General features: G+C 34.9%; 2 protein-coding genes across 2 annotated transcripts; both read right to left on the bottom strand.

The window, feature by feature from the left end:
* Window positions 1–1374: 1374 nt before the first annotated feature.
* On the bottom strand, window positions 1375–2352 carry LOC120356203 (putative GTP-binding protein 6). The gene has a single exon (XM_039445094.1). The coding sequence runs from the start codon at window positions 2350–2352 to the stop codon at window positions 1375–1377; it is 978 nt and encodes a 325-aa protein (XP_039301028.1).
* Window positions 2353–13403: 11051 nt separating this feature from the next.
* LOC120356204 (putative GTP-binding protein 6) lies at window positions 13404–15682 on the bottom strand. The gene has a single exon (XM_039445095.1). It carries the CDS (start codon window positions 15564–15566, stop codon window positions 13929–13931), a length of 1638 nt encoding a protein of 545 aa, XP_039301029.1. The 5' UTR covers window positions 15567–15682; the 3' UTR covers window positions 13404–13928.
* Window positions 15683–16108: the final 426 nt, after the last annotated feature.

Genomic DNA, 16108 nt, shown 5'->3' with positions numbered 1-16108 from the left:
GTAAAAGTTCACCGCCAAAAACAAGGTACTGTAACCCCGACAATAAAGCAACGTACAGACCAACGAAAGTGCAGTGTAGTGAAACAAAGGTTCATTCGAGAATGTCAATCAAAAGTGGGGATTCAAAATTATTATGAAATGGGTTATATGTTCAATGGGCTTTTCTTTCTTGAGTAATTTCATGTTGAAATTAATTTGTTATTTTATGACTGATATTGTTTGGTTTTGTGACGTATTGCTATCTAAACGAAGGATAGTAATGCGCCCCCAAATCAGATGAAGAATGTCAACAAAGTAACATGAAATTGTTGTTTCTGTTGTTCGCTTTTAGTTGCCAATGTTTATTGAAGCTGTTTGTATTTTTCAATTATTTCAAATTGTAGTGTTATTCTATAGTATAAACCTATTAGATCAGGCATGGCAAGATTAATTGAAGTTTTCTTGACTCTAGCCCGTTCACCTGCATGAATTAGGTATAGACTCAGGTATTTTCTAGATGTGTCTGCCTATTTCTAAATTCTAAATTTTATTCAAAATTATCTTCTTTATCATCTTTTAAAAAGGTCAGGCACACCTTATAGATTCTATTAGATTGAACATAACTTATCATACACATGATGATCATATGTGTTTGTCAAGTTCCCTTCAATCTAATAGAATCTATAAGGATTAAGTTATTAACATTTTGTAAATAACTTTGGTGTAAACGCAGCTTAACTCTTTTCAGCTCAAATTCGGATGGTACTCCATTTTATTATAAGAACATCTTTGTTTATGGTTCTGTACTGGGTTTAGGAAAAAATATATCTGACATTCTTAAAAGTATTTTGATTTGGATACTATCAAGTTTTCAAAAATACAGGAATTTCTAAGGAGAAATTGTTTTTTATAATTTTTACTTTTTGAAATATGCAGGATTATTTCTGCATAAAAATTTGTTTTTAGTGTTTGTCTAGGTTAACCACTATTTGAATTGTTTAGATATTAGAACATTTTTTGTGTGAAAAAATGAATTGTTTAGAATTTAGAACAGAATGAGTGTCTAATATTGAAATCTTTGGAGTAGGTCATTTGAGAATTGGTAGTAAAACCTTTGAATTTTGAAGATAAATTCTTCAAGGTATTTTTATTAACTAATGATATAGGATCTTGATTTTTCAGAATACATATCAATTTAAGAAAAATATATTCCAGTTAAGTTACATAACTCAAATAACACAATTTGTTTTTTTTTACTATTTACTCTTGATTGTTTACTATAATCAACAGTAAGAAGAAGACGGATCAAGAATAAAAAAATGATCTAATAAAAATGTTTCCAATTTTACAGAAAATATGAATGTAAATGACATTTTTGAACGAGAGCACAAGCAGTTAGTCTTTGTAGCTTTTTAATCGCTCACGTTTCTTTTTCATAATGAATTCGAACTTGAACCTCTCCAAATTTGTTTTGGTGACTATAACGTCCATAAAGATGAATTGGCCGTTGTTTTCATCCATAACAACATCGACGACTGATGACTCCTTATAGAGCCACGAGAACTCAGGTCCGCCATTCGCTACACGTATTCTAATCTTCACTCGATCTGTTACATTCAATAGAATTCGTTGCACTTCATCCCGTAACTGAGATAACCCACTGTTATTTGCGCACGATATTTGCAACATCCCATTACCTTCTAGAGTTTGCAGCTGTTTTTTTGTTAGTAAGTCAACTTTGTTGGCTACTACGATTATATTTTTCACTAGACTTTGATCTACATTCAGTTGTTTCAAGGTGTCATCAACATGGGCTGCTTGGGCCACATAATCTGGATTACTCACATCGATTACATGCACAATCAAGTCAGCTTCTAGTGCATCTTCCAACGTAACAATGAAAGGCTCAATTAGCATGGTTGGTATGTCTGAAATGAAACCTATCGTGTCAATGTAGAGAACTTTGATGTTGGAAGGTAGAACACCAAGATGACATGTTACATCAAGGGTAGCAAATAGTTCATTTTTTGGTTGCATCTGTTGCTCTAGTGTGAGCGCTTTAATAAGGGACGTCTTTCCAGCATTAGTGTATCCAACAACAGCAATGGTTGGGAACTGTCGTTTCTTTCTTTTGCTTCTTATCAAATCGCGATGTTTCTTCAAACTTTTCAATTCTGCTCTCAGCCTGCCCTCACGTTCTTTAATGATATTCTTCCTGATCTCGTACAAAGTCTCCCCGGAGCTTCCATCCGAATCTCCACCTCTTGCCCGATACTTATCCAAAGATAAGTTCCTCCACAATTGAGGAATTTCTGCCATGGCCACTTGGAGTTTGGCTTCTTTGGTAACAGCATGCTCACGGAAAATCCTCATCACCACTGAGTACCTATCAAAAACCGGCAAACCAAAAGTTTCTTCCAAAAAATCTTGTTGGACTTTTGATAGCACATTTAAACTAATAAAAACAGCTGTTATACTCTCATCAGATTTGATTATTTTAGTCAGCGCCTCCAATTTCCCTTTTCCAAAAACTTGAGGGCTTTTTGTAGTAGTTAAAGGAACTATTTCCGTACCGACCACTGCCCAATCTTTCAGAGTATCAATAAGCGCTACTGATTCGTTCAGCTGGTTTGCAGGTGTAGTAAGCTGCTTTTTTGAGGCCCCCCACTTGATATACGGTTGTATAACAAATATATTATATCCCATCGCTTTTTGTTCTATCCCTTTCTCTACAAAGAGATCATCAAAGAGCTCATCAAACCTGTTTACTGCATCTTTACTATCGTCTAACGTATTAACTTGATCTGAACCATCACATACTCTGTTTGAAGACATAGTTCTCAGGTTTGAATTACTCGGACTCCGAATCACAAGATAAGACGAGAAAGTTTTACTCGAGAAATGATTTTGTAAGGCCTGCATCTCACAACACAAACGCGAATAACTAATAGTCTGCGGGATTTGTTTGATCCGATTCCTAAGCCCATTCATCAATAGTTGTTTGAATAAACAGTTACTTCTATTAAAAATCATGATAGCCCGATTAAATAGAATTCAACACTCACAGAAGTTTCATTTTTCTTCTTTGTGGTTTGTTATTCCTCTTCGAATATCTTCCACCAGAAATTCACCTGCCAACAAAATTATAGTTACAAAAAATAAAAATTGTTCTCAATATAGCAATAGGTAATTATTGACCGAGCGAAGTGAGGTCTAAAGCTAAGTTTACACCGGAGTTAATAACACATTTTTGTTATCAACTGATGTTAATTACAAAAGTTAATAATATCATGTTGAGTTGCGTTTACACCGGAGTTGATAACATGAGTTATTAATAAAAAGTTGTCAACTTGACTGAATCGACAAAAAATTCTCTTGAAAAAAGTTGATAACTCGTGTTTTCAACAGAAAATTCCTTGTTTAACAAGATTTTATGTTATCCATTGAGAGTCGGTAACTTTTGTTAATAACAGGCTACTATCTTCCCCGCAACCCACTCGCCCAGCATCCCTACCCTACAACTACAGCTGTTTCCTAATAACTACAGCTGCAGACAAAACACGTGACAATTAACTTTTGTTGATAACAAAACTAGCAGCCAAAAAAAAATTTATTAACTTATGTTGAAAACTTTTGTTTCAAACTCTGGTGTAAACGCATTATAATTTATTTACATAAGATCAGATGAAGATCATTATTTTAATGATCACACACATGTTTCAATTCAAATTTGAAGACAATTTTTTGCTTCTTATTCCGGCTGCTAAATCATATGAATAGTCTCTTTAAATGAAATCATATGGAAGTCAATTATATTGATAACAAGATCTTGTTAATTGACCGAGCGAAGTGAGGTCCAAGATTCAAGTCAACGGTTTGGCATTTCTCTTAATGTTTAAATGTTTGAATGTTTATATGTTTTTATGTTGCGCATTTACGGCGAAACGCGGTAATAGATTTTCATGAAATTTGACAGGTATGTTCCTTTTTAAATTGTGCGCGACGTACATACAAGGTTTTTGGAAATTTTGCATTTCAAGGATAATATAAAAGGAAAAAGGAGCCTCCTTCATACGCCAATATTACCGTAAAAATCAGACTATTTTATTGTACCAGATGTTCCAGACTCAAATTTCATTGTCAAGAGTGATCAATTGTTACAAAATACAAATTTCACCCCTCACATTGAATCTGCTATAACAATAGAAGAAAAACATTAAGTAGTGGACTAATACATCAAATTAAAGAGAAAACAAAACTCTACAAATCTAAGGTGAGCATTCATGTTTATGATGTTGGAGAGTTGAAGGCCCTGGAACATCAAAAAATAGGATTAAAAGCTGTTATTTTAACAATTTTACACTTTTAAGAGCGTATATCTCGAAAACTGTTGGAGATATCACAAATCACCACAGAACAAATATTGTAGAGAATTTATCAAGCTTCATTTCTGAACATGTCATTTCTAGTCATGTCGGTTGAACGCATTTTCCTCAAGTTCTGAGCATGTAAGCAAAACATTGAAAAATACAACTTTTAAACCACCCTCATCCCTTTAGCACAAGGGATAGGGATGGGGACTTTTGATATGTTCACCCCTAACTGGTCTCAATAAAACTGCAAAGTCAAAAATTGTGTTCAAGACATTCTCTCCAAAATCCTTTGTCAATTGGTCTATTTTTGCATAACTGAAGATCTCACACTCAACACTGAAGCTGCTGCAACAGTCGGGAGGATGTGCGTTAACTTGTGAAATTATACATCAAATTGAAGAGAATTTGATGCTCTATAAGCTCATGATTGGCATGAATATTTATGCTATAAAGACTCAACTATAAAAAATAAAAAAAAATTTTTCGTTGAAATTTTTCAAAATGGCGGCCATTTTAAATTTTTGATGGCGAATATCTCGAAAACCGTCCATTTTACAGAAAATTTACAAGAGACAAAAAAGTTAGCAATTTTTTCACGATTCCAATGATACCTAATTTATTAAGATTGGTCGAAGAATAACAGAGAAATTAATTTTTTTCGTACTGCATGCATGACCACTTTTCACCATTTAAAGATCAATATTAATTTTTAATTCCAGATGTATTTAAGATGAAGCTTTGAAACTCGGTATGGCTCCATATGGGCAAACAGATGATTTTACAATGGTTTTCAGATGATAATGTTTGTCTTGTAAAAGTATTGTTGTTTCATTAAAAGTAAAGAACCAGATGTAGTGCTTCCTATTTCTTAGTCTCACGTTTCCTAGGTCTTATTTCTATCTTAAATTTCCAGTTTCAATATTTTCTTACGTTGCTTCTACACAAATATTTAATTATTGTAATGGAATTTAGTTCGCTGGAGTACACCGATATTCACTTCATGTATGGAGCAGCTCTTGGCAATGCGACCGAAGCAAGAAGAATGTATGCAGCTGCATTTCCAAACCGCCGTCTCCCTTCCGACAAGGTGTTCACAAGAACTCACAATCGGCTGAGAGAAGTTGGTTCATTTGAACGGAACAGGGTAATTGCTGGTAGGCCTCGAGCAGTTCGAAATGTTGCTTTTGAAGAGGAAGTATTGCAGAAATTCGATTTCAATCCTAGAACGAGTACGAGAGCAGTTGCAAAGCAAATCAATTCAAGTGCTTCTTCTGTGTGGCGTGTACTAAACAAGGAAAGACTTCACCCCTTCCGCTTTCAAAAAGTTCACTCATTGGTTGAACGCGACTATGAGCCAAGAGTAAACTGTGCCCGTTGGTTTCTTCAGCAAGACATTATCCAACCAAATTTTCTAGAAAATGTGTTATTTACCGATGAGTCCAGCTTTACAAGAGAAGGAATCTTCAACTCTCGCAACAGTCACGTCTGGGCCTTAGACAATCCTCATGAGGTCAAAGTGCGTGGTTATCAGCATAGATTTTCGCTGAATGTTTGGACGGGTATCTTAGGTAATCGCGTGATTGGACCATACATTCTTCCTAATCGTCTGAATTCTCCCACGTACATTACTTTTTTAAGAGACATACTACCAGAACTTTTGGAAGATGTGCCTCTTGCAAACAGATATAATATTTGGTTTCAACATGATGGTGCCCCTGCTCATTTCGGAAATGTTGTTACGGACTTTCTGAACATGACCTATCGTCAGCGGTGGATTGGGCGGGGTGGACCAGTACCGTGGCCCGCACGTTCACCTGACCTCAACCCTTTAGATTTTTTTTCTGGGGCCATATGAAAGACCTTGTTTACAGCACGCCAGTAGAAAACGAAGAAGACCTTGTGGCAAGAGTGGTTGCTGCAGCAGGTGCCATTCAAGATGATGAAAATGCTTTTATAGCAGTTCGACGGTCCATGATTGAAAGGTGCAGACTGTGTAATCAAGTTGAAGGACGGCATTTTGAGCAATTGCTGCATTAGTATCAGTGAACCGATTTGAGTGAAATTAATATTTTTCAATGTAAAATAAAATTTGGAGGAAAGTTATTCTTGTATATTTCTGTAATAAGAACGGTTTTCATGAAATTATAAAAAAATTAATATTGATCTTTAAATGGTGAAAAGTGGTCATGCATGCAGTACGAAAAAAATTAATTTCTCTGTTATTCTTCGACCAATCTTAATAAATTAGGTATCATTGGAATCGTGAAAAAATTTGCTAACTTTTTTGTCTCTTGTAAATTTTCTGTAAAATGGACGGTTTTCGAGATATTCGCCATCAAAAATGTAAACCCCTAAAAGAATTAAAAATAGAACACAGGGATGAAATTGTTAGTGATGCAAAAAGATTGTCAAATATTTTTAATGAGTATTTTGTTAGCATTGGCAGAGATGTCGCTGCTAATTCTAATGGTGGAGCTGATAACATGGACTATCATAATATCTTCAAGGAAACTAATCAGCAGAAGTCTATATTCCTTGAAGCTGTTACCTATGATGAGCTCTTAGTTTACATTAGAGGATTAGAAAATGGTAAATCTTGTGGGGGTGACTGTATATCTTCTGGATTATTGAAGAATGTTGCGCTGGCCATAGTACCAATTCTAGTTGATATTTTCAATTGTAGTCTCTCTACAGGGGTGTTTCCTTCTGGGATGAAGCTGGCAAGAGTGGTGCCAGTTTTCAAGTCGGGTTCTCGATTAAAGTTGAACAATTATAGACCTATATCCCTGCTGTCAGTATTTTCAAAGTTGTTGGAGAAGATAATGAAAAGGAGACTTCTAGAATTTCTTGATTCATGTAATTTTTTCTATAGTAACCAATTTGGCTTTCGTGAATGTATGAATACAGAAATGGCTCTTGAAAGGTTTATGGCAGTTGTTTTCTCTGGTCTCAACTTCAGGCCAGCACGCTGTGTCGCAGGACTGTTTCTAGATATAAAAAAGGCATTTGACACAGTGAACCATTCGATCTTGTTAAATAAATTGTATAATGCTGGCATCAGGGGCGTGGCTCATGACTGGTTCTTGTCCTATTTGAATGACAGACAACAATATGTAGCCATTGGAGGTGTGAAGAGTGAGGTTCAGGTAGTGGACTGTGGTGTACCACAGGGATCAGTCCTTGGGCCAATCTTGTTCCTCATTTTTATTAATGATCTCTATTCGTTCAGGTTCTCTGGTATGCCTGTATCTTTTGCAGATGACACTGCATTGGCATATTGTGATCTGGATGGCCCCAATTTGGTAAGATTGATGCAGGATGATTTGAACAAGCTATTGCTCTGGTTTAGACACAATAAGATTCAGCTCAATCTTTCAAAAACAAAATACATGCTGTTTACACTATCAACATCATGGACATTGCCTTCTGCACTGAAGTTTCATGGTAGCTGTGCGAGTGATGACTGTGACTGTGAGGTGGTTGGTCAAACTGACTCATTAAAATATTTGGGTGTGATTGTTGATGAAAAGCTCACTTGGTCTCATCATATTACTAATATAAAAAGCCATCTGCTGTTAATGCTGAGGAAGTTCTACTTTTTGAATAAATTTCTCCCTATGAGTGTCCTGAGGCAGCTATATTTTGCACTTGTCGAATCAAAAATCAGCTACGGTATAAATTGTTGGGGCTCCACTTACATTAGTCACTTGAAGCCCTTAATAACTATACAAAAATCCATAGTTCGTGCCATCAAGAAGGAGGGTAGATATGAACATTCTTTTCCTATCTTTCAGAGTCTCAGATGCTTGCCTCTCAGATATATCTATGTTTTCAAAGTATTGTATATGTTTTATGTTATGTCTGGAAACTGTGGTCATGCGTTGTTCAGGGATGTTCCTAGTTATCAAACTAGGAGAGTGACATCTGATTTACTAAGACTTCCTAAATCGTATACCACTTGTTTCCAGAAATCGTTTGTATTTCTCGGCCCTAAGTTTTTCAACAATATTCCTCTTGAAATTAAGAGAACACAAAATCGACTTGTTTTTAAAACAAAAGTTCTTGGATGGCTTAGAGGTCTTATGCCTGACTATCTAGAGACCTTATTCAATGTGGTTTCTTAGTTAAAATACTCTGATAATGGTGGCTATGCATTGGCTAAATGAGCTGGAATTGGAGAGTGAGCATGGTTAGTGTGAATGTGTGAGTGATTGGTTGCTAATTTTTCTTTCTTTCTTCTTTTTATATTTTTCTACTTCTCTATAAATTCATAAATTATCAGATATTCATTCCTGCTCGCAGACGTAGAGTTTTGTACTCTCAGCAAGCAGTATTTTTCTATCCAAATTCACAAATTAGTCCTGGTTTAGCATGTTCGAATTCTTGTCTGATGTTATTGTTATTTGTTTAATAAATTAGACTTTTATGTACTTTATAAAATATTAACTTATTACTCTAATATTGTTAAGCTGTATTATTTTTTCTCATAATTTGTAAATATTGTGAATTGGATTGAATAAAATTTGAATTTGAATTTGAATTTGAAAATTTGAATTTGAATATGAATTGGAATAGGACTATTTTTCCTTGAAAGAGTATAAATATTGCATAATAGATGAAACACCATACTGTAGCAATAAATAACAATTTATAAAAATCTGGTGTGGCGCACTCACACAACTTTCCTTCCCATTATGAAAATTGATCACCTGACGCTAGTGAACACGCGCATCTCAAATCATTCAAAGATCTCAGCCAGCTGGTGACAGGACAATAACGCTGGAGACACACCAGGTCTGCTATCTCTTCATAGTGAATCATTTAATAGAATCAACAGTTGCCAACAGTTTGCAAATTGTATAATCTTATTTTCTCGAACTTTGGGCTTATTTTGAATTTTAGGTGAAAATGTTACTGAACATTAATTGTAGAGATTTTTATGCTCAATCTTTTCCACTTGAAATTTTTTGTTTAAATTGTATCTGAAGCCTGATAATTGGGAACCTAAAATCGAACTTTGCATAGATGGGGCGGAGCTCCTGGAATTTTTATAGAAATGAGACTTGTGGCAGTTGATAGAGCTTATCAATGAATATTTTAGGTATAAATTTGATCAAAATCGTTGGAGCCGTTTTCGAGAAAATCGCGAAAAACCCTGTTTTTGACAATATTTTCGCCATTTTAGCCGTCATCTTGAATTGCATTTTATCGAAATTGTTCGTGTCGGATCCTTATTTTGTAAGGACCTCAAGTTCCAAATTTCAAGTCATTCCGTTAATTTGGAGAAGAGATATCGTGTACACAGACGCACATACACACACACACACACACAAACCAATACCCAAAAACCACTTTTTTGGACTCAGGGGACCTTGAAACGTATAGAAGTATAGAAATTCGGGTACCTTAATTTTTTCGGAAAGCAATACTTTCCTTACCTATGGTAGTAGGGCAAGGAAAGTAAAAATAGTATAGCTGCCTTTACATCGAAGTTATTAGCAAAATGTTAACAGATTCATTTAACATTTACCGCTGCTCACGGAAAATCCTCATCACCACTGAGTACCTATCTAAAACCGGTAAACCAAAAGTTTCTTCCAAAAAATCTTGTTGGACTTTTGATAGCACATTTAAACTAATAAAAACAGCTGTTATACTCTCATCAGATTTGATTATTTTAGTCAGCGCCTCCAATTTCCCTTTTCCAAAAACTTGAGGGCTTTTTGTAGTAGTTAAAGGAACTATTTCCGTACCGACCACTGCCCAATCTTTCAGAGTATCAATAAGCGCTACTGATTCGTTCAGCTGGTTTGCAGGTGTAGTAAGCTGCTTTTTTGAGGCCCCCCACTTGATATACGGTTGTATAACAAATATATTATATCCCATCGCTTTTTGTTCTATCCCTTTCTCTACAAAGAGATCATCAAAGAGCTCATCAAACCTGTTTACTGCATCTTTACTATCGTCTAACGTATTAACTTGATCTGAACCATCATATATACTCTGTTTGAAGACATAGTTCTCAGGTTTGAATTACTCGGACTCCGAATCACAAGATAAGACGAGAAAGTTTTACTCGAGAAATGATTTTGTAAGGCCTGCATCTCACAACACAAACGCGAATAACTAATAGTCTGCGGGATTTGTTTGATCCGATTCCTAAGCCCATTCATCAATAGTTGTTTAAATAAACAGTTACTTCTATTAAAAATCATGATTAGCAAAATGTTAATAACTTAATCCTTTGTGCCGAGCACTATTTTTAATTCAGGCCTTTTCCCAAGTTATAATAGTACATTTAATACGCAATAGACTAGAGCCATTATTGTGAGTTAGCGAAATAAATTATTTTCTCTCTCCATTATGAACGACCATGAATCGAGTTTCCCATGATAGATATTTAAAAATTGTGGCTCCGAGTCGTCGAGGAATGTAGATTATGGAATTATTTCTAAAACTTAGCCTTCCTGTCGTGACATAGAGTGCGATAAGTTGGAAAACAGCAAGCATTGAAATTATAACAAACTACCGATTTTGCAGTTACTATGGGGTCCAAAGGCTCTAGAAGCCACGCGACGATTGGTCAAATTGATTCCCTTCGCCCAATAGGAGACCTGTTTCTAAATACAGTAGTGGGGGGATTCCCCAGCCGAGAGACCAGATTACGTTTAGGAGGACACTTTGCTAGGAGCACTACGAGAGTAAAGATGTAGTCATTATGTTTCGCCCTTTTTGGGCAGGTTTACAAGTTTATATCATTAGTTAATGTAGGAGCTAGTTTTATTTTTATTAAAGTTTAAATTTTCTAGTAGTGCCATGTCCTGAAAGGTTTAATTGTGTTTCTTCATCATGTACGAATAATTGTTTCTTCAAATAGCTGCTAAGGTACGTAAAATAAGGTTAAAATATAATTTAGGCAATTTAATTGATTGAAACTTCCATAAGAGTATTGTATTAACAAAGCCTGTTATTTTTCAAGTTAATAATATTGATTGAGAATAATCCTTTTGATTTTATTAGTGATGGAAGATAATTATAATTTTTTTTCTAAAGAAGTATAGAAAGTTTTCAGTTATGTTACATTTGAGTTATTGTTTCTGGAGATATATTATCGTAGAGTATTGCTGAAAGTCAGGAAGATAGCCTTTAAATTGGAATGAAATTTTTAAGATTATGTTCATATTGAGTTTAAGACTCAATTTTATATTTTTCTGACTGTGTTTTCTCATGGCGTTAAGGCTTTTAACTGAACGCTAATTTATTAAATTATAACAGAACTTTTGAATTATTTGTGAAGAAAGATCCATTAATTCTGATACAAAGAATCAGTAGTTTAAAGATAAAATTCTATATAAAATGAGGATTCAAATAGAATGAGAGAATTTAATTAATTGTAATCAATAGATAACTCCTGTTTTAGCTTTTGATGAATTGTAGGAAGAGTTAGAAATTAATGCTGTAATACATTTATTTACAGCGGTTCATGTGTGTCCCCAAACCAACTTCATGTACCACCCCTTTGGTTCCGCAACTTTATGTAACACCGCTTCAAGACACCCGTTCAGACGACAGGTCTAGGGACGTAAGAGGACATCGCCGTCAAGCCAAATTCAACCGGTAAAAGTTCACCGCCAAAAACAAGGTACTGTAACCCCGACGATAAAGCAACGTACAGACCAACAAAAGTGCAGTGTAGTGAAACAAAGGTTCATTCGAGAATGTCAATCAAAAGTGGGGATTCAAAATTATTATGAAATGGGTTATATGGGTTACTATCGACGAAATTTAGGTTCAACGGACTTTTCTTTCTTGAGTAATTTCATGTTGAAATTAATTTGTTATTTTATGACTGATATTGTTTGGTTTTGTGACATATTGCTATCTAAATGAAGGATAGTAATGCGCCCCCAAATCAGATGAAGAATGTCAACAAAGTAACATGAAATTGTTGTTTCTGTTGTTCGCTTTTAGTTGCCAATGTTTATTGAAGCTGTTTGTATTTTTCAATTATTTCAAATTGTAGTGTTATTCTATAGTATAAATCTATTAGATCAGGCATGGCAAGATTAATTGAAGTTTTCTTGACTCTAGCCCGTTCACCTGCATGAATTAGGTATAGACTCAGGTATTTTCTAGATGTGTCTGCCTATTTCTAAATTCTAAATTTTATTCAAAATTATCTTCTTTATCATCTTTTAAAAAATGTATGGTTGCCTGTAAAGTCGGTATACGGGCGAAAGTTTTATGTGACAACGACTTTGAGTGGTAAAATAATTTTAATGTGAATATTCATTCGTATAGTAGGAAGAAGGATGAAATAATAGTAACAATTTAAAACATTTATTTATACAAAGAATTATATTGAAAACATTAATTTATACAAAGAATCTCGCACTGAACCACAACATTGTGATTACTACAACTAACAACATAACCTATTCACTTATGCATGATTATGTGATAATGCATTATTGTGATTACTACAACATAACCTATTCACTTATTCACCTAAGCAGGCGTAGTCGCAGGAGATGCTTGCAGCGCCTGCGCAGGTTGACTGCTCCGTTTCACTCTCTCTCCAGATGAATGGCTTCCGGTTGCTGCGGCGTTGCTCGCCACTGCTCCTATTTGTGCTCTTTCCAGACGACCGTGAACCGAAACGAACGCTCTCACTCGCTCTCATTGTGAGCCATAACATGGGAACATAACGCAGTTTCTTGAAGTGTCACCCGGCAAACCAATTTATAAGACGTTGTCACATCAAAGGGTCAGGCACACCTTATAGATTATATTAGATTGAACATAACTTATCATACACATGATGATCATATGTGTTTGTCAAGTTCCCTTCAATCTAATAGAATCTATAAGGATTAAGTTATTAACATTTTGTAAATAACTTTGGTGTAAACACAGCTTAACTCTTTTCAGCTCAAATTCGGATGGTACTCCATTTAATTATAAGAACATCTTTGTTTATGATTCTGTACTGGGTTTAAGAAAAAATATATCTGACATTCTTAAAAGTATTTTGATTTGGATACTATCAAGTTTTCAAAAATACAGGAATTTCTAAGGAGAAATTGTTTTTTATAATTTTTACTTTTTGAAATATGCAGGATTATTTCTGCATAAAAATTTGTTTTTAGTGTTTGTCTAGGTTAATCACTATTTGAATTGTTTAGATATTAGAAAATTTTTTGTGTGAAAAAATGAATTGTTTAGAATTTAGAACAGAATGAGCGTCTAATATTGAAATCTTTGGAGTAGGTCATTTGAGAATTGGTAGTAAAACCTTTGAATTTTGAAGATAAATTCTTCAAGGTATTTTTATTAACTGATGATATAGGATCTTGATTTTTCAGAATACATATCAATTTAAGAAAAATATATTCCAGTTAAGTTACATAACTCAAATAACACAAATTGTTTTTTTACTATTTACTCTTGATTGTTTACTATAATCAACAGTAAGAAGAAGATGGATCAAGAATAAAAAAATGATCTAATAAAAATGTTTCCAATTTTACAGAAAATATGAATGTAAATGACATTTTTGAACGAGAGCACAAGCAGTTAGTCTTTGTAGCTTTTTAATCGCTCACGTTTCTTTTTCATAATGAATTCGAACTTGAACCTCTCCAAATTTGTTTTGGTGACTATAACGTCCATAAAGATGAATTGGCCGTTGTTTTCATCCATTACAACATCGACGACTGATGACTCCTTATAGAGCCACGAGAACTCAGGTCCGCCATTCGCTACACGTATTCTAATCTTCACTCGATCTGTTACATTCAATAGAATTCGTTGCACTTCATCCCGTAACTGAGATAGCCCACTGTTATTTGCGCACGATATTTGCAACATCCCATTACCTTCTAGAGTTTGCAGCTGTTTTTTTGTTAGTAAGTCAACTTTGTTGGCTACTACGATTATATTTTTCACTAGACTTTGATCTACATTCAGTTGTTTCAAGGTGTCATCAACATGGGCTGCTTGGGCCACATAATCTGGATTACTCACATCGATTACATGCACAATCAAGTCAGCTTCTAGTGCATCTTCCAACGTAACAATGAAAGGCTCAATTAGCATGGTTGGTATGTCTGAAATGAAACCTATCGTGTCAATGTAGAGAACTTTGATGTTGGAAGGTAGAACACCAAGATGACATGTTACATCAAGGGTAGCAAATAGTTCATTTTTTGGTTGCATCTGTTGCTCTAGTGTGAGCGCTTTAATAAGGGACGTCTTTCCAGCATTAGTGTATCCAACAACAGCAATGGTTGGGAACTGTCGTTTCTTTCTTTTGCTTCTTATCAAATCACGATGTTTCTTCAAACTTTTCAATTCTGCTCTCAGCCTGCCCTCACGTTCTTTAATGATATTCTTCCTGATCTCGTACAAAGTCTCCCCGGAGCTTCCATCCGAATCTCCACCTCTTGCCCGATACTTATCCAAAGATAAGTTCCTCCACAATTGAGGAATTTCTGCCATGGCCACTTGGAGTTTGGCTTCTTTGGTAACAGCATGCTCACGGAAAATCCTCATCACCACTGAGTACCTATCAAAAACCGGCAAACCAAAAGTTTCTTCCAAAAAATCTTGTTGGACTTTTGATAGCACATTTAAACTAATAAAAACAGCTGTTATACTCTCATCAGATTTGATTATTTTAGTCAGCGCCTCCAATTTCCCTTTTCCAAAAACTTGAGGGCTTTTTGTAGTAGTTAAAGGAACTATTTCCGTACCGACCACTGCCCAATCTTTCAGAGTATCAATAAGCGCTACTGATTCGTTCAGCTGGTTTGCAGGTGTAGTAAGCTGCTTTTTTGAGGCCCCCCACTTGATATACGGTTGTATAACAAATATATTATATCCCATCGCTTTTTGTTCTATCCCTTTCTCTACAAAGAGATCATCAAAGAGCTCATCAAACCTGTTTACTGCATCTTTACTATCGTCTAACGTATTAACTTGATCTGAACCATCATATACTCTGTTTGAAGACATAGTTCTCAGGTTTGAATTACTCGGACTCCGAATCACAAGATAAGACGAGAAAGTTTTACTCGAGAAATGATTTTGTAAGGCCTGCATCTCACAACACAAACGCGAATAACTAATAGTCTGCGGGATTTGTTTGATCCGATTCCTAAGCCCATTCATCAATAGTTGTTTGAATAAACAGTTACTTCTATTAAAAATCATGATAGCCCGATTAAATAGAATTCAACACTCACAGAAGTTTCATTTTTCTTCTTTGTGGTTTGTTATTCCTCTTCGAATATCTTCCACCAGAAATTCACCTGCCAACAAAATTATAGTTACAAAAAATAAAAATTGTTCTCAATATAGCAATAGGTAATTATTGATCGAGCGAAGTGAGGTCTAAAGCTAAGTTTACACCGGAGTTAATAACACATTTTTGTGTTACAAATTTAACATTTTTGTTATCAACTGATGTTAATTACAAAAGTTAATAATATCATGTTGAGTTGCGTTTACACCGGAGTTGATAACATGAGTTATTAATAAAAAGTTGTCAACTTGACTGAATCGACAAAAAATTCTCTTGAAAAAAGTTGATAACTCGTGTTTTCAACAGAAAATTCCTTGTTTAACAAGATTTTATGTTATCCATTGAGAGTCGGTAACTTTTGTTAATAACAGGCTACTATCTTCCCCGCAACCCACTCGCCCAGCATCCCTACCCTACAACTACAGCTGTTTCCTAATAACTACAGCTGCAG

Source organism: Nilaparvata lugens, unplaced genomic scaffold (assembly GCF_014356525.2).
Source record: "Nilaparvata lugens isolate BPH unplaced genomic scaffold, ASM1435652v1 scaffold6148, whole genome shotgun sequence".
Taxonomy (NCBI): domain Eukaryota; kingdom Metazoa; phylum Arthropoda; class Insecta; order Hemiptera; family Delphacidae; genus Nilaparvata; species Nilaparvata lugens.
Note: the sequence above shows the minus strand (reverse complement) of the source record. Positions and strands in the feature narration are given on the sequence as shown.

Coding starts and splice junctions, on each gene's coding strand:
- LOC120356204 (XM_039445095.1), bottom strand. CDS start 15,566: ATGATTTTTAATAGAAGTAACTGTTTATTCAAACAACTATTGATGAAT.
- LOC120356203 (XM_039445094.1), bottom strand. CDS start 2,352: ATGAGGATTTTCCGTGAGCATGCTGTTACCAAAGAAGCCAAACTCCAA.